We start from the raw sequence: 27,698 nt of genomic DNA, 5'->3' as shown, positions 1-27,698 counted from the left end.
CCACCATCTGCCCAGAATTCACTGCCCTCTCTTAGCTAGGGGCAGCCACTAAAAGACAGGCCATCCCAAGGACACAAGCTTCCCGATTAAAGCGGGCCAGCAGCTCACCCAGTTCTGAGTCACACTGGGCATTACTCAGCATACAAAGGACTCTGCAACAACTCAACACTGAACCACCACACATCATGGTAGAGAGACAGGTGGAGCTGCTGTCTCACAACACCAGAGACCAAGTTTCAACCCTGACTTCAGATACTATCTGTGTGGAGTTTGCATGCTCTCACTGTGACAGTGCGGGCTTGTTTCGAGTGCTCTGGTTTCCTCCCACATCCCAAAGATGTGTGGTTTGGTAGGTAAATCAGCCACTGCAAAAATGGGATAGTTGTATAATCTGTGGGAAGTTGATGGGAATGCAGACAATTAAAAATGGAAATAAAGTAGGATTGGCATAAATGGGAGTTTAGGAATAAATGGACTGGGTGGTCTGAAGGATCTGCCCTTGTACTGTATCTCTCTATGAACCACATCCTTGGGAACAGTCAACCCTCATCCTTCAAGATCCAGTGCCAGGACCATTTATCTGATGGAGCATAGGGCATTAGCTATTCCCTCTGACCAATGAAGATTGCAGATATCACCAGTGTGAGATAGGTGTGGCAAGATCAATGTGATCAACCGTTTATACCCCAAACCATGGCCCTTAAAGTGACCGCTGCAAACTGACCCCCAAAATGTTAGTTAGATGCATTTAACTCATAGAGACTGGAAAAGTTCCTTTAGAGGTACAAGCCGCTGATGGCCACCATCCCTAACACCATGTGATCACCTTCCTGTAACCACTCCCTGTTTGTGAGAGCTGTCAGCAGGCTATTCCACTATAAGCACATCAAAATGTTGCCCTTCATATACTTCGTAACTTCTTTGAGTTATGAAGAGGTTCTTAATCATCACCACTCACCACCAGCTCTTTCTCTGACCTCAGAGATAAGTGCAGCAGCCTCCCTTAAGTCCTAATGAGAAAAAGGATAAATCTTTGACTTATCCAATTACGTTAGCATGCATCCACAAGCTGAATCATTATAATTGTGTTGAGATTTATTTAAAATGGAAAACCCGATGTGTCAGGGTTTGAGTCTTAAATAAATTGCCGTGGGCAATTCTTCAGTGATACAACTCAGATTCATTCATGTCACGACGAATTTTACACAACACGAGTCTTAAGCTAGTTTTTTCAAACGCTGTGTTGTCATTACATGGCTTCCTAGATGAATAATTCAGGGTGTTCCTGTTCTCTGTAATTCAAATAGTCCTCCATTTGGCAATCTGCATCACCAGGCAAGAATTAATACTCCCCGGTCGGGTGATCAGAATAGTAGTATAGTGGGTAAGTGTTGATCAGATCCTGCATTACTCAAGGTTTGGCTTGAGATTGCACTAACAGGTCTCTGCCAGAGCTGTGGCTGATGGAGCTACGAACTCTAATAGGCTGAAGTCCAGGGTCTGTTCCCTCACGCTGAGAACTGCTTCTGTCATCTTCACCTGTGGAATAGAGGTAGAGGAAGCAGTTAATCAGGTGCCTAATTATTGAATTGCAGCCCATCATCATTCTCACTGCCATATAACAGGAGGAGCTGCCCCTGTGTCACTGGGCAGCTTCTAATCTCTCAAAAACAGGAACTGACTGGGTTAAGTTCTCACTCCATGTCAGGAAGCCATACTCAGTATGAATACTGCAATGATTGTAGATTTCATATTATACAGCTGATCAAAAGATGCTGGAAGAAGAGAAAATAAAAATAAGTAGCAAGGAATGAATAGACACCAATGAGGTTTGCTATGTGGTGGTTAGACTCTCACTGAAGGTTAATGGTGATTATACTTGTGGAGACTGGACTCACATTAAGGTTTGGTGTACAGTAACTGGACCTCGCTGAGGTCTGATAAGACCATAAGATATAGGAGCAGATATAGGCCATTTGGTGCATCGAGTCTGCTCCCCATTCAATCCTGGGCTGATCCAATTCTTCCAGTCATCCCCACTCCCTGCCTTCTCCTTATACTCTTTGATGTCCTGGCTAATCAAGAATCTATCTATCTCTGCCTTAAATGACCCAATGACTTGGCCTCCACTGCCGCTCGTGGCAACAAATTCCAGATAATTGGTATTGATGTGTGGAGACTAGATTCCACTGAGGTTTGGGGCATGGTTATTGGAATCATTAAGGTGATTGGATTCATGTGGTTTGGGATCTGGTGACTGGAATCAATTTGAGGTTTGGGGCATGGTTATTGGACTCATTAAGGGATTGTGTAGGGTGATTGGACTTGCATGGTTTGGTATTTGGTGACTGGAGTCACATTGAGGTTTGGTGTGCGGTGACTAGCCTCTCTCTGAAGATTGGTATGTGCTGATTGGACTCCTGTTTAAGATTTGTGTGTGGTGAATGGATTCCATTGAGGTTTGGTGTGTGTTCATTGGAGTCCACTTCATTTTGGTCTGGGGGTGATTGAACGCCATTGAGGTTGATGTGGTGAATGTACTCCATTGAGTTTGGGTGTGCGCTGATTCGAGTCCGCTGAGGTTTGGTGAGGGGTAGATGGAATCCCTTTTACATTAAGGACCCAGTTTCTTAATTTTGTTAATGTGAACCACTCTACACATATGCATTGCATCTTGTTTACATTCCCATGTTGTTTGGTGTCAGGGTATGACCACATCACCCCATCAAATGTAAACCTCTTCTGTATGATTCAGTGAAAGTCTGGAAATCGCCATTTCTCTTGCACTGAATGTAACTTATTGTGCAGTTGTTGTTTAATTATTTAATGACTGGCCTTCAAGAATGCAAATGTTAATTTTCAGTCAATCCCCTATCCGTGCTCTGAATTAATCAAATGTTTACTTTTAAATCTATTCATAACTCTAAAAGTCAATTAACACAAGGGCCTCAAATCGCATTTGCCACCAATGTTAAAAGCATGACCTCATTTTTGGCGTTCCCCCAAAGTCTACTTAAGCTTTACTGCAAAACAGGAACTCTGAACATTAACAGTGACAAGCCCTCAGTCTGGTGAAGAAACAGGAACTCTCTGTAGCTGAACTCAGTAACCCTTGCCCTGCCAGAGAAGCAGGAATTATAAGCAGTTGCACACTGAGCAAACCCCACCCTGCTAAACTAACAGAAACCCTATGCAGTTCATGTATGAATCAAGGGAGAAGGATTGAGGTCAGTATCTCTGCTAACTACAGATAATGTAATGGCAATAGAAATAAAGGAAGAAAATAATAACATTAACACTGAATACCGTTGAACAGGGTGAGCAGCGTCAACATTGTGAAGCATCTACCTTGGGTCCGATGCACTGATATAATAATGAAGAAGGTTTGCAGTCTCTCTACTTTGATAGGAGTTTGAGAAAATGTTTACAAATTTCTACAGGTGTATAGTGGAGAACATTATGATTGGTTGTATGGTACGGAGGCTCGAAAGCACAGGATCACAAAGATTTATCTTGGATTTTAGACTCAGCCAGCTCCACCACAGGTACAAATCCTACCAGCTAATGAGTATATCTATAAGAGGTGATGCCTGAAGAAATAAGAAAGACTGCTGCCACCCAGGACACGCTCTCTTCTTGTCACTACCATCAGGGAGTAAATACAGGAGCCTGAAGACCCACACTCAAATAGCTTCTTTCCCTCTGCCATCAGATTTCTGAATGGCCCATGAATTCAAGAAAACAATCTCATTATTTTGTTTTCGATATCTATTTATGTTTGTAGTTATATGATAATTTTATGACTTTGCACTATAGTGCTGCCAAAAATTAACAAATTTGATGTCATCCAAGTGGAATAAACCTGATTTTTTAATCAAAACCCCCATGAATTAAGACAGAGGATTAGATGGAACTAACCAGGTTAGTTGTATTTTACACAGAGCACCTAATAATAGAAAGAAATGTTTGCTAGAGTCATGAGTAAAATCATTGACCTAGGAATTGAAAATGTTTGAAATACTCAACAAGCCCAGTATCATTCTATGGAGAGAGAGACAGACAGTGCTTCAGAGCAATCAATGTTCATTAGGGGTCATTGATGTGCAAGTTTAATTCTGTTTGTATCTCTATAGATGTTGCCAATACTATTGAGTGTCTCCAGCGTTTTTGTTTTTATTTCAGCTTTCCAGCTTCTTCTGTTGTTCTTTAATTTTCATTCAGGCCTAGAAATAATTTTGTGCTATAAACTTGAGAATAAAACTGAACTGGGTGAAGCAAGTTAGGTTTGGTGTTTGGGCCTTCCACACCTATACTCCATTGCGTCTGAAAGCTGAAACAAAGCTGGCCCCCCCTTGAAAATTGCTCAGTAAACACCCAGTGGCAAATAGGTACTTTATTAAATGTCTTCACAACATAATGTATAGGGCAAAGACAAAAACAAAAGCAGCAGATTGGAAACAAGTTAATAGCGAAGGAGAGAGAACAAGGGAAGATAAACCGTAAAAAATACTGACAGATAAGGACAGAAAAATATGAAAAATATTTAAGATGTCTCAGAGTTCACAAGAAATTGACTTTGAATCGGGATGTCAGTGCAGTTCCCCTTTAAGAAAATGGAAGTGCGGATGCTGAGGCGGTCTGCAGGTACAATTGAAATGCAAGGCTTTGGACTCCACTCCCGACTGTCCTGCTACCGAATATACAGTCAATGGAAAATAAAACTGAAGTCCTCAGAACAAGACTGCAGTGCCAGAGGGGCACCGGGGACTGCTTCAGGGAAACATAGCACACCGGTGCCATTTCAGCAGCCCGATGGCTTCACCATTCTCCACAAGTACAGGTCAGATCAGTCTTTTAGAGGTACAGGAAATGGAGCATGCTTTTGATTAATTCACCGTGGTGCATAGATGTGATTGTTCTGTCTCAGTCCTGCTCACCCAACCTGGAACATAAGTGATCGAATGTCATCTATTTTATCTGCTGAGGGAGTACTGCACCACCATCTTGGTAGTGGTGTACATTGCAGCTCAAGCCAATGTCAGATGGGCTCTGAAGGAGCTGAGCACTGTAATCAGCAGTCATGACACTGCACATCCTGATGGCTTCCCTATTATTGTGGGGGATTTCAACCAGGCCAGCTTAAAGAAGTTTCTGAACAACTAGCACCAAAGTATTACCTGTGCAACCAGAGGAGCCGACACACCTGACCACCGTTTTACCACCATCAAGAATGCTTACCAAGCCATCCCATACCCACACTTTGGAAAGTCTGATCACCTGGCTGTACTGCTGGGTAGTGACTAATGACCACAGCATCAGTGGTGAGAACAAAGAAGATATGGTCAAGGGAGTTGGAGGAGCACTTACAGGACTGCTTTGAGACGGTGGACTAGACTGTGTTCAGGGATTTATCTTTGAATCTGAATGAAGATGCCAAATTTGTCAATGACTTCATCAAGGCCTGTATGGATGAGTGAGTGCCTTTGAAAACATACTGGATATACCAAACCCTAGTCTTGGATGAGCTAGGGGATTTATAGTCTGCTGAGGGCTAGGTCTGTGACATTCAAGATTGCTGATTCAGAATTATAAAGGAAGTCCAGGTATGACCTCTGAAAGGTTACTTTAAAGGTGAAAAAACAATTCCGATTGAAGTTAGAGACGGAATTGAATGCTTGTCAGCTCTGGAAGGGTTTGCAGGCCATTATTTCTTATAAAGCAGAACTTAACGGTGAAACTTCACTCCCAGATGAGCTGACTGCCTTTTACGCTTGCTTTGAACGGGAGAATAAAACTACACATGTTTGAATCCCTGCAGCACCAGGTGACCCTGTGATCTTCTGTCTCAAAAGCTGAAGTCAGAACATTTTTCCAGAAGGTGAAGCCTCACAAGGCATTATGCCCTGAGAGTGTACCTGTTAGGGCACTGAAAACCAGCTGGTGGGAGTGTTCAAGGACATCTTCAATCTAGTCAGAGGTTCCCACCTGCTTCAAAAGGGCAGCAATCATACCAGTGCCCATGAAGAGCAGGCTGAGCTGCTTCAACGCTATCACTCAGTTGCACTCTTGTCTACTGTGAAGAAGTGCTTTGAGAGGTTGGTCATGGCTAAAATCAACTCCGGCTTCAGCAAGAACCTGAACCCGCTGCAATTTGCCTAGTGTCACTTTAGATTTTCAGCAGATGTAATCCAACTGACTTTCCACGGCCTTAGATCATCTAGACAACAGCAATACCCCTATGTCAGGCAGGTATTTATTGATTACAGCTCAGAGTTCAACACAATCATATCCTATGTTTTAATCAATAAACTCTCTGTACCTCCTCCTGCAACTGGAGCTTTGATTTCCTCATCAGGAGACCACAGTCAGTGCGGATTGGAAATAACATCTCCTCCTTGCTAGGAACATGTCAGGGTTGCATGTTTAGACCACTGCTCTACTCTCTCTACATCCATAATTATATGGCTAGGCACAGCTGAAATGCCATCTATAAATTTGGTGATGACACAACTATTGCTGGCAGAATTTCAGAAAATGACGAGGAGGCGCATAGCAGTGAGATAGATCAGCTGGTTGAGTGATGTCACAATAACAGCCTTAAGCTCAATGTCAGCCAGAGCAAGGAATTCATTGTGGACTTCACGGGAAGACAAGGTAGCACACATCAGTCCTCACTGTGGTTTCAGTAGTGGAAATGGTGAGCAGTTTCAAATTCCTGGGTGTCAACATCTCTGAAGATCTATCCTGAGTCCAACATATTGATCCAATTACAAAGAAGGCACCCACCACAGCGTCTATATTTCATTAGGAGTTTGAGGAAATTTGGTATGACACCAAAGACTCCCGCAAATTTCTCCAAGTTACTGTGGAGAGCATTCTAACCAGTTACACCATCATCTGGTATGGAGGGACCACTGCACAGGATCAGAAAAGGCTGCAGAAAGTTGTAAACTCTGCCAGCTCCATCATGGGCATGAGCCTTCCCAGTGCTGAGGACTCCTTTAAAAGGTGATGCCTCATGAAGGTAGCATCCATCATTAGGGACCCCCAACACCCAGGGCATGTCCTCTTCACATAGTTCCCATCAAGGAGGTGGTACAGGTGCTTGAAGAGACATATTCAACATTTCAGGAACAGCTTCTTCCCCTCTGCCATCAGATTATTGAAAGGATAATGAACCCATGAACAATATTTCACTTTTTTTTCTCCTTTTTTGCATGACTTACATAATTTAACTTTTTACTGTATATATTTCTTACTGTAATTTATAGTTTTAAAATATTATGTATTGCAATGTACTGCTGCCACGAAAGAACAAATTTCACAACATATGCTGGTGATATTAAACTAGATGCTGATTCCGATATCCCTAAATCAGTATGTGACTTACAGGACAACCTCTGTTGTCATGCACATGACTCTTTTACCCTGTTGGGGATGTGCTGCCATATTAGCCCTGAGTATTTTGTAGATGCTTCACACTCCAGGCACCATGCACTGGTGGTATAGAGAATAGATGTTTAGGGTGGTAGATGATGAGTCAATCATAAAGGCTGCCTTACCCTAAATGGTGTTGCCCTTCTCAAGGCATGTTGGCACTACACTTATCCAGGCATATTTCACCAATCTCCATATCTGAGCTTTGTACATAATGGAAAGGCCTTAAGTTGTCAAGAAGTGAGTCACTCTCCATAGTATATGCAGACTAACCAGCTTGTAACCATGATATTTATGTGGCTGGTCCATTGAATCTCTGGTCAGCGGTAACTCCCGCCCCCATTCTCCAGGATACTGATAGTGGGGTTGTGCCAGGATAGGTGGTCTCTCTTGTTGGAGATGGCATTTACCAGGCACTTCTGTGGCACTAATATTGCTTTGTGCTGATCAGCCTAAGCTTGAATATTGTCTGCAGGCATAGACTCCTTCCTTTGCAGAAGAAATTGAACATTGAACAAATGAAAATGAACATCATGTAATCATTAATAAACATCCCCACTTCTGACACCGTAACTGAAGCAGATGAAGATGGTTGAGTCTAGGAACCTCTTCAATCTGACGTAGAACTCGGGGGGCGGGGCACATTAATTGATGCCCACGAACTACAGACACCTTCCGTTGTGTGTGGATGACTCCAGACTTCAGCACGCCTTCCCACTGGTTCCATCGATTTCAGTTTTTCCAAACCCTTTTGAATTGGTCAGATGCTACCTTGATGTCAAGGGCACTCAGTCGCCCCTCTCCTCTGGAATTCACCTGTCTGATCCACAAGATCGCACATGATTGGAAAAAGCTGGAGAAAGTTACAAACTCAGCCACCTCCATTAAGAGCAATAGCCTCTCCAGCACTGAGGACATCTTCAATAGGGTGATGCCCTGCCACTGGCATTTTCCAGATTAGGTGCGGATTAACTGGATTGGATTTGTGAACAGGACCTACCTGTGCAGCTTTCAGCATTGTCAGACATGCTGATGTTGTAAGTCATCTGGACCAACTTGATTGGAGCTGAAGCTCGTTCTGCAGCACAGGCTGTGCAACTTTTACCACTCAGTGCATTTTTGGAAGAGAAACCTTCAGGCTGGTGTGCACTCTCTGTGAAGGGTGTTTGAAGATTCAGTCTTGTTACTGAGTTATATAAAGGCACTCAGTATTGCAATGTCAGCTGTGATTCACTGCCCACAAATGAATCAGCAAGACTGAAAGCCGCGTTTTCAAGAGGAATGAGCAATACTTTTAGCTGACCTTCCTGTCCATTACTTTTCATACCATTAGGGAGGTGTTGTCATTTGAATGAAAGCAACCGAACTTGGAACAGTGGAATATGGGAATAGTCCCTCCAGGTCTATGACAACCATGAACTCAGTCTCAACTAATCAAACCTGCCTCTGATCCCTGCTTGCTCATTTGTCTGTCTAAATGCCTCATAAATGTTGCCCTCATATCTACCAACTCCTCTGTTCTCTGTGTACCTACAATTCCCTGTGTACAAAAAATGTCTTACACACATCTCCTTTAGACGTTTCCTCTCTCATCTAAAGTTATGACCTATAAGTATATGACATTTCCATCCTAAGAAAATATTTCTGCTATCTATCCCATCTACTGTAGTGCCTCTCAAAATTCTGTTTCTCATGATACAGAACATTGCTGTCATCATTGTTATGTGTTCTGTTGTATGACGTGGGTGATCATGTTCTTTCCATGACCATGATTGCTCTTGTCCAAATTTGTCTACAGAAACGGTTTGCCATTACCTTCTGGGCAGCGTTTTTACAAGATGGGTGACCCCAGCCGTTATCTATTCTCCTCAGAGATTGCCTGCCCGGCATCAGTAGTCACATAACCAGGACTTGTTATGTGCACAATACGACCATCCACTGCCTTCTCCCATGGCTTCAACCAGGCTAAACAGGTGCTACTCCTTGCCCATGGCTGAGCTGTAGGGTAGCGGAGGGAAGGAGCGCCTTATGCATCCTTTGGTAGAGATGTATCTCCACCCTGCCACCTAGATACAGTATATACTTAGCAAATAACATTGTCACATCTGAGAAGCTCTATGCTTGTTTACATGTGTGAGCATGAGGTATGGGACTGGTGCGTATTTGGAAAAGAAGGCTGAGGATGAAGAGCATTCCGGGCTCAAGGACCGACCTCAGAGCCCACAAGTTATACCAGAGGATATGAAGATTTGGGAATTGGAGCAGTTATGGGATTTCTCTGATTGGTCATATTGTGATTATGTGGATGAATTGGCTATTGGCATGATTGTGGAGCTGTCCACACTCAATCAGACATTCAGCTAGAAAACAGGCCCTTCAGCCCACTGAATCTGTGCCAACCATCAAGCACCCAGTAAACACTAATCCCATTTTTATTTTTGTCACAGTCTCATTAACTTCACCTCTGCCCCACCCCATCAAGACACAACCGCTCAACTACAGAGAAAGGACAATTTACATTGGGCAATTAACCACAGATCCGCACAACTTTTGGGAAACCCCACATGGTCACAGGGAGAAAACACAAACTCCAGACGGACTTCCCTGGGGGTCAGGTTTGGGTCTCTGGATCTCTGACGCAGCAGCTCTACTAGTTAGTTACTCGTAAAGTGAAATGTGAAGGTGGCACTCAGGAATGTTATCAGATTAATTCTGACATCAAATATCTGGAAATACTTGGTAACAGATTTTTTTTTAAAGAAGGGACTTAAAGGAGGAAGACAGAGAGAAGTGACTCTGGAAGAATTGAGAAGCTCAAAGCCTAGGAGGGCACAAACAGTAAAATCGGGTGGATGACAGGCTAGAATAGTAAGAGTGCAGAGATCGCGGGGGCTGTTGGCCAGCAAAATGTCACCAGTATAGTGAAGGGCATCGAGGGAACTGAAGACCAGATGCCAGATATTAAATTGAGACACTGCTACATTGTCTGCCAAGGTGTGTAACAGTACATGCTGCTGACTCTCCTCATACACAGAATAAACAGCACAAGAAAGGGAGGGAGGGCTTGCTAAAGCTGGTCTCTACAGGAGAGGAGAAAGTTGGCAAGGATGAAAGCTGTCAGAGATTTGTTGACAGGTTATTTCAAAGCAGCAATGATGCTTCCTTTGAAAAGTGTTGTAACTTTAACCAGCAGATTTTGGAGACTGGACAACTGGAACCCAGATGTGTGACCAAGGCTGATTCCTCCTGGCTTCCGGTCTCCCGCCCCTTGTTTACACTTCTGGAAGGAAAACTATCACGTGGCATTTTTTAAAAAGTCACCGAGCAGCACAAGCTGCAAATCCTGGAGAGCCTGCAATAACAGAGCAAACAGTTTAACTACACGCTCTTGCTCCCCTTTCCCTAGTCCATCTATTCTTTATTCATTAAGTTTCATAAACACACACATATTAGATAAATTTTCTTTCCTCGTCTGAATACTTCAAGCCCTTTTCATCCTCACAAATATCATTTGGCCCTCACACAAAATATGAAACACTGCAGAGTGAAACTTTGAGGAGCCTTTAACTTCAACTGCGTTGACTCAAGCTTTTGTTTACAGCACGGGCATTTTGAACAAAGCTCTCTTTACTTCAAAAAGCTGGGTTGAGTGACAAATCATTTTTCTGTCAGCAAGATCAAGCTATTTCTCTTCAGATATGAGTAATCAAAGCGAAGCACTTAACAATGCCTTCATGAATAAAGACACAAAAGGTGCTCCATCAGTTGACCCGCTGTGCGAAGGAAAAGGAAGTGACAGAGGCTGCGGATACACCTAGCCAATGCTTGGCTGCTTGCCTTGTATTCAGCCGTGCTTCCATTGGGTCAAAATTGTTGAATTTCCCAGCTGAATTCTGGCAATGTTCCAGTGAAGACAACAATGAAACAGACACCCACTTGCAAGGTTAAAGGCTGCTCCAACATCAGTAAGGGAGCTTATACACGCCAGTGCAAATCTCTTTGCTAATGTTCCTGAACTCAATACCACAGCAATGCATTAACTAACTTTAATACTCTCTTCCTCCTCGGTTACCTCTGACGTTTGAAACAGAGGTTCACAACTATTTTTATGCCAGGACCTCTACCATCAACCGAGGGGTCCATGGACCCCAGGTTGGGATCCCCTGGTTTAGAAGATAGCATGAGAACCCCCAGTTGTACATATTGATAATATGCCATCATTTCTTACATTCAGGAAGTCTCTACCAAATAACATAGTAGGAATACCTTCATTTCAGGGACTGCAACATTTCAGGAGGATAGCTAAATTCTACCATCACCTTGGGACAAATAAGAATGGGCGATAACGTATAGCGTCAAGAACACTACTTCACATACAATTCATAGTATAGCAACTGCTGTAACTCTGCTGTCTTTCCTGTAAGATGGTGGCACACTTAGACAAAATGGCCTCTAAGGAGCCAACCAAAGGTTCTTGTCTTTTTAAAATGCCTTCTTTTTAATGAGTGCAAGACAATGCTGGACATAAAGAACTTCAAGGTCTGCAGATCTACCCCCATCAGCAAATTGCTCATCTGTAAAGAAGCTGGTCTTGCTGTGGACCATGTTGTTGCCTGCTACAGAAAGGCACTGGAGTTGGTGCGTGAAGGTAGTGCGCAGCCTAACAGTGAATGATTATCTTGGAAGTTTTGCTGCAATTACAAGACCCTGTTGAACATTGGCAGCTTGGCCCTGGTTGTATAAAAGACTAGGCTTCGTGCTGTGGGCTTGCCTGTTGCAGCAGTCCAGGAGGGGAGACATTGGAGGTGGTGTGGTGAGGAATTCATTCTGGATTGGGGGTCAGCCTCTATCAGTGCTGCCTCCTGTGTTTGCTTGGTGGAAGACAAGCTGGATTGCTTATTCTTGCCACAACACCATGCACCATCAGGGATAGATTTTTTTTCTGTGTAACTATGTTTACTGCTAACTGATATGTGCTGTGTGTGACTGCTGGCACAGTGGGTTTTGCACCTTGGCCCTGGAGGAATGCTGTTTGGCTGTATTCATGGGTATTCAAGTATGGTTGAATGACAAATAAACTTGAACTTTGGCAGCACACAACAAACCCATAAACAACATTATAGGTTAAACCTGGCATAATTATGAGATGGATGTTGGTCAGGGTCTCTTTCTTCTGCCCATAATTTGTGCTTGATCAAAACTATAAAGATCAATTTTTAAATCCGGACACAGAAGTTTGAGAGGAGGGGATTTCACTCAGGTCCACTGACTGAGTAGAAAAAGGCTGCAGTGGATCTCGGCAGTGTAATTGAGCTCTGACCAGCGACCAATCCCGGTTTGAGATTTGCACCAGTAATGAAAGGAAGGCAGGGGTAAGAGCTGGAGCCATTGTTTGAGTGATAATCTTGAGGCTTTAGCTCTTCGAGGCTTCAGGGAAGAGAGTCTTCAGTTTGAGAAAGCAAAAGAAAAGAAAAGCTCGAGGTAAAGTGTTTTTTTTTCATTCCCTTCTTTATATCTGCTCATTTAGGACAGTAGAGATGCCAGGCAGGATATTTGAAGGCTCCTCTGGTCGTTTGTGGGAAGGCAGGGAGACCTCCAGAGTACAACTGTGAGAAGTGCATCCAGTTGTAGTTTCTAACAAACCGTGTTGAGGTGTTAGAATTGGAACTGGATGAACTCCGGATCACTCGGGAGGCTGAGAGGCTGATAGGTGGGACAAGTAGAGAGGTCGTTACACCCAAGATGCAGGACACATGAAACTGGCTAGCAGTCAGGAAGGGGAAAGGGGTTAAGGAGCCAGTGCAGAGTACCCCTGTGGCCATCCCCCTTAATAACAGGTATATCACTTTGGATACAGTCGGGGTGGGGGTTGGTGACGATCTAACAGAGGAAAGTTGCAGTGGGCGAGTCTCTGGCACTGAGTCTGCCTCTGTGACTCAAAGAGGAGGGAAAAGAGGCACACTGTGGCAATTGGGATTTATTAGTTAGGGGAACGGACAGGATGTTCTGTGAGCGAGAATAAGATTCCCAGATGTTATGTTGCCTTCTGGGTGCCAAGGTCCACGACACCTCAGTGTGAGTCCTCATCATTCATAAATGGGAGGGTGAACAGCCAGAAGTCGTGGTCCATATAGGTACCAATGACATGGGTAGGATGAGTAATGAGGTTCTGCATAGGGAGATCAGGGAGTCAGGTGCAAAATTAAAGGGCAGGACCTCTCGGGTTGTGATCTCAGGATTGCTACCTGTGTCACATGTTAGTGAGGCCAGAACTAGGAAGATTATATAGTTTTACATGTGGTTGGTGTAGGAGGGAGTGCACAAGATTTTTGTATCATTGGTCCCTCTTCCAGGGAAAGTGGGAGCTGTACAGAAGGGACCATTTGCACCTGAACTGGAGAGGGACTATTATCCTACCAGGAATGCTCGTGTTGAGGTTGTGGAGACAGAAGCTGGTAAGACCTCTGATGCACCATCAATAACTCACTCTGAGACGTAAAGGCGAGATATCGGCTTTTATTGAGTGGAAGAAGGAACAAGCAGTGGTTGACCACCATACTACATCCTGGAGACTGAGAGGCTGGGCTCAGGCCTCAATCGCCTTTATACAGGGGTCTGTGGGAGGAGCCACAGGAGCAGTCAGCAGGGGGCATGTCCAGACAGGTATATGTAGTTCACCACAACCTCAAAGTCAGGAATCAGAAGGTTGAGCATGGTGTAACTAGTGTCCTGAGTTATGCATATTTCAATGCAAGATATATCGTAGGAAAGGCGGATCAGCTCAGGGGATGGATGAATACTTGGATTTATGACGTTGTCGCCATTGGTAAGACTAATGATTTATGACATTGTCGCCATTAGTAAGACTTGGTTGCAGGACTGGCAGCTCCATATTCTGGGATTTCGTTATTTTAGATGTGACATAGTGGGAGGGATTGAAAGGGGAACAGTGGCGTTACTCATCGGGGAAAAAGTCACAGCAGTGTGCTCTGACAGGACAGACTGGAGAGTTTGACTAGTGAGGCATTATGGGTGGAACTGAGAAATGAGAAAGGCATGGTCATGTTAATGGGGCTATATTGCAAACCACCCAACAGACCTAGGGATTTAGAGGAACAAATTTGTAAAGAGATTGCAGATCTTTGCAACATAAGTTTCTACTGTTTAAAAAGGCTCTAAATGTAAACCGCAAATTATAGGCCAATGAGTCTGACATTAGTTGTGGGAAAGTTATAGGAAGATATTCTAAGGGATCGGATATATAAGTATTTGGGTAGACATAGACCGATTAAGAATAATCAGCATGACTTTGTGTGGTAGTCAAGTCCAACTAGTGTTACAGTTTTGTGAGGAAGTTACCAGGTAAGTGGGCATTGTCTACGTGGGCATTTGACATGGGAGGCTGTCAGGAAGGTTGGAAGGTTCAGTCACTCAGCATTCAGAATGAGGTAGTGAATTGGATTGGACATAGGTTTTGTGGGAGAAACCAAAGAGTGGTAGTAGAGAGTTGGCTCTCTGACTGGAGGCCTGTGAATACTGGTGTGCCGCAGGGATCAGTGCTGAGTCCTTTGTTGTTGGTCATCTACATCAAATATATGGATGATAAAATGGATAACTGGATCAGCAAATTTGTGGATGACACCAAGACTGGGGGTGTAGCGGACAGTGAGGAAGGCTATCCTGGCTTGTAGAGGGATCTGCATCAGTTGGAAAAATGGCAGATGGAATTTAATGCAGACAAGTACGAGGTTTTGCACTTTGGAGGACCAACCAGGTTTTACACTGTGAATGGTAGGGTATTGAGGAGTCTTGGAATACAGGTCCATAATTCATTGAAAGTGGTGTCACCGGTAGATAGGGCCATAAAAAAAGATCTTGGCGTATTGGTTTTTACAAATCAACGTACTGAGTACAGGTGATGAGATGTTATGTTTAAGTTGTATAAGATATTGGTGAGGCCTAATTTGGAGTATTTGTGCAGTTTTGGTCACCTACCTACAGGAAAGATGTAATCAAGGTTGAAAGAGTACAGGGAAAATTTACAACGATGTTGCCGAGTCTGGAGGACCTGAGTTGTGTATAAGGAAATATTGAATAGCTTAGGACAGTAATCTTTAGAGCGTAGAAGATTGAAAGGAAATTTGATAGAGATATACAATATTATGAAAGGTATAGATTGGGTAAATACAAGCAGGCTTTTTCTACTGAGGTTGGGTGGGACTACAACCAGGGATCATGGGTTAAGGTTGAAAGGTGAGAAGTTTAAGGGGAACATGAGGGGGAACTTCTTCACTCAGAGGGTCATGAGAGTGTGGAATGAGATGCCAGCACAAGTGGTGCATGAGAGCTCAATTTCAACATTTAAGGTAAGTTTAGATTGGTACATGGATAGTAGGGATACTGAGGGTTTTGGTCGATAGGAGTAGGCAGTTTAAATGGTTCAGCACAGACTAGATGGGCTGAAGGGCCTGTTTCTGTGTTGTACTTCTCTATGACTCTATTCTTCAGGTTCTTTCAGAATGAGGTTTGATGTCTCTGCAACATAACCAGATATGGGTTATCGGCATTATTCCCCTGGAGAGTGGAATAGATTGCCCTTAGTGGAGGGAAACAGGCAAGTTTGCAGAGTCATGGGCTTTTTGATGGTAAAGGCAGCAGCGGACTGCATTCACATCACGCTACCATGTGTTCCAGAAAAGGTAGGGAAGTGTTTCCATTTCCTGACTGTGCAGTAGCTCAGTGACTGTACCTTGAGCATCACAATAGTCAATGCAGAGTATCCAGATGGTAGTCACAATGCTTCTGATTTTGCACCAAGTCTGCAGCCCCCTGCATCTTCCACTTAAGAAAATGTACTGGGAGGTAATTCCTACCACTTGGCCCTCATCTCCACTACAAAACTCACACACATGAGAGCAAAATACTTATCTAAAGACAACCTGATGCGCCAATAAAGTCTTGCTGTCTGAAATGAATTGGGGGCAGCTTTGCGGTACTGATCTCCAGGCCTGTGGCCTGTTGCAGGCAGTACAACCTGGAAATCATGTGCACTCTTGGCTTCCAATCTGCTCAAAACACACAAGATGGAGAGGAGGAAAGGAAGAGAAAGTGGTGTGCTCCGTTCCTTTCAGGAAATATTGTAGTGAAGTGGAATATTATGTTTAGTTTTGGTCACTTGCTGCAGCAAAGATGCTATTAAACTGGAAAAAGTTGCCAGGACTTTAATAACTGAGTTATAAGGGAGGATGGACAAACTAGGTCTTTATTTCTTACAGCATAGGAGACTAAAGTTTCTAAAATCACGAGGGGCAGAGACGGAGTGAATGCACTCAGTCTTTCTCCCAGGACTGGGGAATCAAGAACTAGTGGGCATAGGTTTAAAGTGAGAAGGGAAAGATTTAATAGGAATTTGATGGCAACAATTTTCCACAAAGTATGGAACCCATGTGAATTCTGCTGACAAAAATTGTGATTGAAGCAGATACAATCATAACTTTTAAAACTCAGTTGGACAGATACATGGATTGGAAATGGTCAGAAAGTTATGAGCCTAATGCTGGCTTGCTTGGGTGGGACATTTTGGTCAGCACGGACTATTTGGGCAAAAGAGTCTTTTTTCTCGTTGTATGACTATGACTCATGGGGCGGTACCTTCAATCATCACAGAGTCAATTCTCAGCTGATCATCTCAATATCACCTGTACCACAACACTGCAACATTCAAACTGTACTGGTATATCCAACCATGAAAATCACATGTGAATTTTATTTATTTAGAAATACAGTGCAGAACAGGCTGTTCTGGCCCAATGAGCTGCACCTGCTGGCAACCCATTGATTTAACCTTACCCCCACAGGACAATTTACAATGACCAATTAACCTACTAATCAGCATGTATTTGGATTGAGAGAGGAAACTGGAGCATCTGGAAGAAACCCATGCATTCACGGGAAAGACGTACAACTTCATACAGATTTGAACTCCAAACTTTGAAGTTTTGAACTGCAATAGTGTTGTGCTAGTCACATTGCTCAAGTGTGGACAGCAATGAAGTAGACGCTACTTGCAAGGACAAAATTGGGAAGTTTATCAGCAGTCTGGGCAGTGCAAATCTCTTAGTCGATGTCCCTCAATTCAGCACCAATACACAAATGCTGTACTAAGAAACTAACTGACGATAAGCCAGATGGATGTCAGCGAAGTCCTACTGATCACAAATGCTACCATCCTAATGGATTCAGGCTCCGTGAAACCACAGCAGCCCACCTGTGCCAGTAGTTCAGCAACTTTCCTTATCTGGGGATCAGAGGGCCCAGTCTTTGGTCAATGGTCTCACTAAGGATTCTGTGATGTTACCATGGCTTTAGTAATATTCCTTTTGCCGAGGCAGGTGACGCATTGCCTGCCCTTGGGAGTTTCTGTAACTGACACCAACTTGCTCTATAAAAGTAAATATTGTGCCACGTCTTAGGCTGATGGCTGAACAATTGGTAGAACATTTAGTGTAACTGGTAAATTCAAATTCAGATTCAGATTTATTTATCACATGTCCATTGAAACATGCAGTGAAATGTATTAATTTTGGTAACAGCAAACACATCTAAGGATATGCCGGGGGTAGTTAGCAACTGTCGCCACACATCCCAGCACTACCACAGCATGCCCACAATGCTCGGCAGACAGCAAGCAACATAACAACGGCAAAACAACTCCTCCCATACTCTCTCCCACGCAATCACACACACACTGACGGACCTCCAACTCCAGCAATGCTGCAGTGAAACGTTTTCATGCATAACATCCTAATAGATCATTTCATCACATCAGTGCACTGAGTCAGTACAAAGAAACTGCAATAACAAAATGCAGAATATAGTGTTACATTAACAGAGAAAGTGCAGAGCAGGCAGTCAGGTGAAAGGCCATGACAAAGTAGGTTGTCAGGTCAAGAGTCCATCTTGTTGTACAAGGGGATTGTTGAATAGTCTTATAAACAACAAGAGAGAAGCTGTCCTTGAGCCTGGTACTACATGCTTTCAGCCTTTTGTATCTTCTGCTCGATGGGAGTGAGGAGGAGAGAGAATGTCTTGAATGGGTAGTCTTCAATGGGCAGTGAGAGGGTAAAAAAAGTCCACAGAGGGGAGGTAGGTTCATGTGATGTGCTGAACTGTGCCTACAACCCTTTGCTGTTTCTTGCAGCCTCAGGCAGAGCAATTACCATCCAGACAAGCTGGACGGTGTAGGACCAGGTATATGTAAATAAGTCAGTGTAGTACTAGGTGTGTTCATTGATTGATAAGAGACTCTTGCCAGTTGAATGGTGAGGGTATAGTGCAAAGAGTAGCTCCTACAACTGGTATCAGTGGGGTGAGTTGGAATGTGGAGATACACACGTAGGTGTTGCACATGTTGTTGGACCCACGGCATTTGCACATTTTTACCTTGCTGGACAAACTGTTGACAGCAGAAAGCAGGTACTAGTCTTTTGCAACATGGGCAAGCCTGAGTGACTGAAGATAACAGTAAAAGCTGACAAGCTTCCTCTTATCTGGGTAGTAGGGTGGTGACCCATCTCTACCAAAGGAGGTGTAAAATCATAAGATATAGGAACAGAAGCAGGCCATTCAGCCCATCAAGTCTGCTCTGCCATTCAATCACGGGCTGATCCAATTCTTCCAGTTCTCCCCATAACCTTGATGCCCTGGCTAATCAAGAACCTATCTATCTCTGCCTTAAATACACCCAATGACTTGGCCTCCACAGCCACTTGTGGCAACAAATTCCACAGATTTACCACCATCTGACTAAAATAATTTCTCCACATCTCTGTTCCAAATGGATGTCCTTCAGTCCTGAAGTCATGCCCTCTTGTCCTAGACTCCCTACCATGGGAAATAACCTTGCCATAGCTAATCTGTTCAGGCCTTTTAACATTTGGAATGTTTCAATGAGATGACCCCTCATTCACCTGAACTCCAGATAAAACAGCCCAAGAGCTGCCAGATGTTCCTCATACAGTAACACTTCCATTCCTGGAATCATTTTCGTGAATCTTCTCTGAACCCTCTCCAATGTCAGTATATCCTTTCTAAAATGAGGAACCCAAAACTGCACACAATACTCCAAGTGTGGTCTCACAAGTGCCTTATACAGCCCCAACATTACACCTCTGCTCTTATATTCTATATCTCTAGAAATGAATGCCAACATTGCATTCGCCTTCTGCACCACCGACTCAACCTGGAGGATAACCTTTAGGGTATCTTGCACAAGGACTCCCAAGTCCCTTTGCATCTCTGCATTTTGAATTCTCTCCCCATCTAAATAATAGTCTGCCCATTTATTTCTTCCACCAAGGTGCGTGACCATACATTTTCCAATACTGTATTTCATTTGCCAATTCTTTGCCCATTTCTCCAAACTATCTAAGTCTCTTTTCAGACTCTCTGAACACTACCCACTCTGCCTATCTTTGTATCACTGGCAAACTTAGCCACAAATCTATTAATCCCATAGTCCAAATCATTGACATACATCGTAAAAAGCAGCGGTCCCAAAACCAACCCCTGTGGAACTCCACTGGGAAACAGCAGCCAGTCAGAATAGGATCCCTTTATTCCCACTCTCTGTTTTCTGCTAATCAGTCAATGCCCTTCCCTGTAATTCAATGAGCTCTTATCTTGCTAAGTAGCCTCATGTACAGCACCTTGTCAAAGGTCTTCTGAAAATCCAAGTACACACCACATCTACTGCATCTCCTTTGTCTACACTGCTTGCAATTTCCTCAAAAAATTGCAGTGGGTTAGTTAGGCAGGATTTTCCTTTCAGGAAACCATGCTGGCTTTGGCCTATCTTGTCATGTGCCTCCAGGTACTCTGTAATTTCATCTCTAACAATCGATTCCAACAACTTACCAACCACTGATATTGGGCTAACAGGTCTATAGTTTCCTTTCTGCTGCCTCCCACCCTTCTTAAATAGCAGAGTAACATTTGCAATTTTCCAATCATTCGGTACAATGCCAGAATCTATTGATTCTTGAAAGATCATCGTCAATGCCTCCGCAATCTCTCCGGCTACTTCCTTCGAACACAAGGGCGCATTGCATCAGGTCCAGGAGATTTATCTTCAGATCATTAAGCTTCCTGAGCACTGCTCCCCTCCGTTAGCCTGGAGGCCCCCCGTAGGCAAGATGTAGCATCTGCTTAGCCCCCTGATTAAGGTTACATAAACCCATGGGATTAGGTGCTGAATGGTCATATGTGTATCATAAGTCCTGATTATGTGACCACTGATACAAAGGCAGACAATCTCTGAAGAGTATTGATAATGGCTGGGGTCACCCATCTTCAAAAGACACAGTCATGGAGAAGGCAATGGCAAACCATTTCTGTAGAAAAAATCTGCCAAGAACAATCATGGTCATGGAAAGATCATGATTGCCCATGTCATACAACACGGCACATAATGAATGAACGAACTTCCCCCTATCATCCCACTTCCTCCTCATTAACACAGGAGATCCTGCAGATACTGAAATCCAGAAGAACACACACAAAATGCTGCAAGTCAGGCAGCATCTATGAAAATGAATAAACAGTTGATGTTCTGGGCTGAGACTCTTCACCATGACCCATATCAGAACAGGAGAAGAAGGCAGAAATTGCCAGAATAAAAAAGGTGGGGGAAGTGGAAAGAGGACAAGCTAGAAGGTGTCAAGGGAAGCCAGGTAGGTAGGAAAGTTAGAGGGCTGAAGAGGAAAGAATCTGATATGAGAGGAGAGTGGACAATAGGAGAAAGAAAAGGAGGGGGGAACCCAGGGGGAGGTGATAGACAGGTGTGAAGAGGTAAAAGGCCACAATGGAGCACGGAAGAGGAAAGGGGGATGAGAAAAGAAAAAAAAACTTTTAAAAATTACCATGTTTATTCTGTTCTGCAAGCTACTGATGGTGTGAGCTTTCCTCTCCTCCTCTCATCAGTCCTTGTACCACCCAACTTTCACAAAGCCCAGAGTATCAACATGGTCAGAGCTGATGAAGGAACGTGGCCAGTCCATTTTACGGCTGCCAGCTGAGACCATGTGTGCTCAGACACATGCAATGTCGTTGGCGAGTCTCCAAGATGGAGTTTGCAGCCCATACAGAGGAGCAGTGAGTCTCCTAAGGAACTGCTGGCAGCAGGTTCAGGTCAGGACACTCACGAGGCAGTCCACTAAAGAAGTAGTAACTGGTATTGGTTTATTATCGTCACATAGACCAAGAAAGAGTGAAAAGCTTTTTTTGCATTCCGTCCATCCAGATCACTCCATGTGTAGTGCAAGGATATAGTACCAAAGAAAACAAAAGCGGAATGCAGGCTACAGTGTTACAGTTGCAGTTTGCGCAAGGATCAGAATGAGGTAAATTAAGAAATCAAGAGTTCATCTTTGTCATACAAGAGGTCTAGTCAAGAGTCTGACAACTGCAGGATAAAAGCTGTCTTTGAATCTAGTGGCACCCGTCCTCAAACTTTTGTATCATCTGCTCAAGGGAAGGAGAGTAGAGAAAATGTCTGGTTGAATCACGGCTTAGTATGGGAACTCCAATCCACAAGAAGGCAAGCGGGTGCAGAGAGTGGTGGGCACATCTCTCTCCACCATCAAGGACAACGGCAAGAGATGATAACTCTGGAAGGTGAAATCAACCATCCAGACCACGTCCTCTTCTTGGTGATCCCATCAGGCAGGAGGTACAGGACCCACACTTCAAGGTGCTTTCCCACTATCATCAGGTTCTTGAAATAATCTGAAAATTCTACTCAGTCTTTATTTCCCTAAACGTGCACTATTGCTTATTTTTGTACTTACTGCCTGCACGTTAAGTATAATTCACTGTATGTTAATATGTTTATGCAATTTGTTTGACATGTTTGTAATGTACTGTGCTACAGCTTCTGAAAGCTAATCTTCATACCAGTTATACTCTGGGTATATGTGCCCATGACAATAAACTCAAATTGAATGACCAGCGTGGAAGGGATCTTTAATTATTTTGGCTGTTTTCCTGAGGCAATGTGTAGACAGAGTCAATGGAGAGGTGGCTGGTTTACATGGTGGACTGGGCTACGTTTGCAGCTCTGCAATTTGTTGCGGTCTTGGGCAGAGTAGTTGTCATACCTAGCCATGATGCAACCAGATAGGAAGCTTTCCATTTATAAAGTGTGGTGCACTGGATCACAATGGGAAGTTGCATCTGTGAGGTTAGAGGCAGCCTTTCCACCAGGAAGCAGAGGCCATTTCCCCAACTGAGGAGCCTGTCATAATATGAAGGCCCATCTCAGCTGTCACTACAGAACAAGAAGATGTTGACTTTATGGGTGTGACAGTAGAGGCTGAGACTGGCACCATGGTGATTCTTGAGTCCAGTGTTCACAGCACCTTTCAAAGTGCATTAAAGTTGTGCTCCAATGCATCCAAGTTGAAGAAGCTTCCTGAGAGAGTGTTGAAAGTTTCTTGGAACATATATCTTAAGTTTCCCACCTTGCTGCACTCTCAGTGTTGCCTGCCAGCCCGATCAGTGTTTGAACAAGGTACATTGACATAGTCCAAAGCTACATCCAGCATGGAGCCTCAAAGCTGCCTATAGCCTGCTTGATCATATATCAGCCTTCTCGCAACTAAACTGAGGTACCTTGACGATAGGTACCTACTGACCACAGCCACCTACAGTTTACTGTGGTTTGATGGAAATTTGTTTTTTCGTGTAGGCTCTTATAATCACATTAACGGCCAGGCTAGTACATCGCGATGATTTCCACCCCTTGCTGTTGCACAGTAAGCACACCTGTTAAGAACTTCAGGCTGGTATTAAGAGATACAGGTTGGCTTTACAGGATGCTGGACAACCACAATGCCAGCCTGCAGCCCCTCAAGCTGTAATGAAAGTACTTAGCGAGCAACGTGAGGATGACTACATTGGAAGCAACAAGTGCACCTTGATCCCCATGTCTGTTTGATTTAATTTAGCCCCAGAAGCTATCCATGTCAGCTGGACAAGGAGAAAGACAAGGAAAGGAAGAGATTGAGAGATTGATTAAAGGGTTTGGCTGCAGGGTCCTACTGTCTGCCTGCTACAAGTGTGAATTTTAGTGTATTCTATGTTGGACAGTCACATTAGGAAGGGCCCTGGTGTGTGTCATGTTCCTGTCCTCTGGAGGTATGCAAAGCAAGTAGATCAAGATATCGATCAGTGTGTAGTGCTGATTTAATGCTAGGGATCCCCATGACGACTTCAAAGGTGGAGCTAAGGTCATATGTTTAACATGCACCCGAGGTTCGAGTATTTAGCAACTGGAAGATATCAGTAAACCCCACATACAACTACTTGACTTAAAGGGATTGTCAATTGCTGTTTAATTTCAGTTGATTTCTCTGGATTCTTGGCACCATGCATCATGGGAAGGCTTCAATCCATACAAACCATGAGTTTATCCTGCCCGCTATACTTTAGCAAGTGAGGGTCCCTTTCAATAGAGGGAGTCAGAGGAGCTAGCTAAGAAGCTGGATCGTAAAGATTTTAAAGCAACAGATGGTTGATTGTCTCAATGGAAATGTAGGCACTACATTAAATTCAAGAAAGCACATGGTGAGAAAGGTAGCATTGATGCTGTAAGTTTAGAAACACAGAAACCTATAAAACTTCCTGACTTGCTTCAAAAATGTTTGCAAATGATACCTACAATGCTGATGCAACAAGCCTTTTTTAACATGCCACATTGGACGTGCAACATTATCAGGTTCAAAGAAAGCAATGGATTGCATAATTGTGTTGTGTTGTTCAAATATGTCAGGAGCTGATTGTCAGTTATTAGGAAAAGCTCCATGCTCTAAGGGGCTAAGAACAGAGAGTTTACCAATCAAGTACTATGCTAATAAGAATGCATGGATCACTTCTGAAATTTTTAAGAAATGACTGATGAGTTGGGAATCAAGCAAAATTTTTCTGTTTGTTGACAATATGCAGCACACCCTAATGTAGAATGTTTGAGAGACTTCCAGCTGGAATTCCTGCCTATGGGAGTTTGGAAATTTATTGTTGGATTATGACATCACTACATCCATGAAGGCAATGATCATCTGCACAGATTTTATTCATTTACAGACAATCAAAAGAACACTCCACCATACACTCGATGAATTCCTCCATTGGTAATCATGACAAATTCAACACACAGTTTTATAGTACTCTGGACATTTGTTCCAATTTGTTCTGTATTTCATTTAAGTACATAATTTGTTACTCAGTTAAATGGAAGTTCGTCTTTTTTACACCTTATAACTATTTTCATGAAAATTTTGCAGCAGCCCCTTAATTGGGCCAAAATGTGCTGGTACATCACATAAGACACTAGACAGCAGGTGAAAATATTGATTGGTGGATTAGATTGTTTTCAAATGACACAGAGACTTGTGGAGTTGAGGACAGTGAAGAACTGTCAAATACTTCAGCAGAATATAGATCTGCTACAGATAAAGGTGGAGAATGGCAGATGGAGTTTAATCCAACTAAGTGTAAGTGTTGCCTTTTGAGAAGTCAAATATAAAGGGACAGTACATTGTTAATGGCAAGACTCATAAAGCATTGATGTACAGAGAGATTTTGAGGTCCAAGTCCACATCATTTCCATTTACTGCTCAGGGCACTGGGTGTAGGAGCAAGCAGTTCACATTGGAGCTATATAAAACTTTGGTTCAGCTGCACTTGAAGTATGGTGTGCAATTATGGTTGCCCCATTTGATGAAGGATATGGCAACCCTGGAAAAGATACAGAAGAGGTTTACCAGGATTATGGAGTGTAGGCTATAAGAAGAGGTTGGACTAACATGGGTTGTATTATCTGGAGTGCTGCAGGCTGAGCGAAGATCTTATAGAAGTTTAGAAAATTATGAGAGGCCTAGATAGGGTAGACAGTCAAATCTTTTTCCACAAGGGTACAAATGTCCAATTCTAGAGAACATATATTTGAAATGAGAGGGGGAAAGTTAAAAGAAGATTACGTGGGGCAAGTTATTTTAGACAAAGAGTGCTAGATCAGGAACAGGATGCTGGGGTAATAGTGGAGACAGTATTATAGTGGTGCTTAAGAGGCATTTATATACTTAGTTTAATTTGGAACTGTGTTTGCTGCAGGCATCGTGGGCCAAAGTACCTATTCCTATTTTGTTCTATGTTCCGTGTTCTTGATATCTTACACGTTGTTTCCCACTGAGTTTCAGAACACTTTGGAATTGGTTCCGCCTCTCCTCCTTCTTGCAATAGCTTGCGAAATCATGAGAAGGCTATTAAAACACCCGTAACAAAGGGGGTTCCTGCAAAATGTCCGTTAAAACCTTTCTGCTCTGTCATGTTGCTCTCTGCAGACTTCTGAGTTTGAAATAAAAAAGCACCAAGTATTTATAGAATGGCAACAACAAACAGAAATCAACCAACATGGAGCCTGGCTTATAAGTCTTCCTTTTACTTAGGTAGTGGAAGGTACTTGCTATGGCTGAATGCATTTCCATCGTGGTCAGTAGTTGGAACATTTAGCTCCAGGTTATTACAGCACTGCACAATAATTGCTCTGGAATATTGACTCTGTACAGCATGGAAACAGGACCCTTTGGACTAACTCATCCATGCTGACCAAGGTGCCCAACCAAGCTCATCCTGTTTGCCTGGGTTTGGCTGATATCCCTCTGAACCAGGGGGTACCAAACTGGCATTCACAGACCACTTGGTTAATTGTAGGGGCCAATGCCATAAAAAGGCACTCCTGTTCTAAACCTTTCCTAATCACACACTGTCCAAATGTCAAGTCAAGTCAGGTCACTTTTTATCATCATTTTGACCATTACTGCTGGTACAGTACATAGTAAAAATGAGACGTTTTTCAGGACCATAGTGTTACATGACACAGTGCAAAAACTAGCCTGAACTACGTTAAAAAAAAACACACACAAAAAAAAACTACTCTAGAATACAGACCTACCCAGGACTGCATAAAGTGCACATAACAGTGCAGGCATTACAATAAATAATAAACAAGAAAACAGGGCAGTAAGTTGGTGTCAATCCAGGCTCTGCGTATTGATGAGCCTGATAGCTTTGGAGAATAAACTGTTACATAGTCTGGTTGTGAGAGCCCGAATGCTACGGTGCCTTTTCCCAGACGCCAGGAGGGAGAAGAATTGGTATGAGGGGTGTGTGGGGTCATAATGCTGTTTGCTATGCGGATGCAGCGTGTAGTGTAAATGTCCGTAGTGGCGGGAAGAGAGACCCCGATGATCTTCTCAGCTGACCTCACTATCTGCTGCAGGATCTTGCAATCCGAGATGGTGCAAACCATTTCAAACCAGGCAGTGATGCAGCTGCTCAGGATGCTCTCAGTACAACCCCTGTAGAATGTGATGAGGATGGGGGGTGGGAGAGGGACTTTCCTCAGCCTTCGCAGGAAGTAGAGACGCTGCTGGGCTTTCTTTGCTATGGACCTGGTGTTGAGGGACCAGGTGAGATTCTCCGCCAGATGAACACCAAGAAATTTGGTGCTGTTTACGATCTCTACCGAGGAGCCATTGTTGTTCAGCGGGGAGTGGTCAGTCCATGCCCTTCTGAAGTCAACAACCATCTCTTTTGTTTTGTTCACATTCAGAGACAGGTTGTTGGCTCTGCAGCAGTCCGTTAGCCGCTGCACCTCCTCTCTGTAAACTGACTCATCATTCTTGCAGATGAGACCCACCACGGTCGTGTCATCGGCGAACTTATGATGTGGTTCGAGCTGTGTGTTGCAGCACAGTCGTGGGTCAGCAGAGTGAACAGCAGTGGACTGAGCACACAGCCCTGGGGGGCCCTTGCGCTCAGTGTGATGGTGTTGGGAGATGCTGCCTCCGATCCGGACTGATCGAGGTCTCCCAGTCAGGAAGTCCAGGATCCAGTTGCAGAGGGAGGTGTTCAGGCCCAGTAGGCTCAGCTTTCCAAATAGTTTCTGAGGGATGATTGTGTTGAATGCTGAACTGAAGTCTATGAACAGCATTCGAACATACGTGTCTTTTTTAAACATGTTTAAAATGTCTTTTAAACATTGTTATTGTACCTATCTCAACCACTTTCTCTGGCAGCTCATCCCATATATATAATACACACACACACACACACACACACACACGCACGCGCAAAAGTCTGGGCACCTCTGGTTAAAATTTCTGTTACTGTGAATAGCTAAGTGAGTAAAAGATGACTTGATT

General features: G+C 43.6%; 1 protein-coding gene across 4 annotated transcripts in view; it reads right to left on the bottom strand.

The window, feature by feature from the left end:
- Positions 1-1,077: 1,077 nt before the first annotated feature.
- The window catches only part of rad51b (RAD51 paralog B), a 562,125-nt gene continuing 535,504 nt past the window's right edge, over positions 1,078-27,698 (bottom strand). For all 4 annotated transcript variants that reach the window (XM_059953396.1, XM_059953406.1, XM_059953376.1 and 1 more), the window contains exon 11: positions 1,078-1,539. In XM_059953396.1, coding sequence (XP_059809379.1) covers positions 1,412-1,539 — 128 coding nt within the window. In that variant the 3' untranslated portion in view covers positions 1,078-1,411. The remainder of the gene's footprint in view (positions 1,540-27,698) is intronic.

This window comes from Hypanus sabinus, chromosome 2, assembly GCF_030144855.1.
Source record: "Hypanus sabinus isolate sHypSab1 chromosome 2, sHypSab1.hap1, whole genome shotgun sequence".
NCBI classification, from domain to species: domain Eukaryota; kingdom Metazoa; phylum Chordata; class Chondrichthyes; order Myliobatiformes; family Dasyatidae; genus Hypanus; species Hypanus sabinus.
The sequence above is the reverse complement of the archived record's forward strand: the minus strand, read 5'-3'. Positions and strand labels throughout refer to the sequence as shown.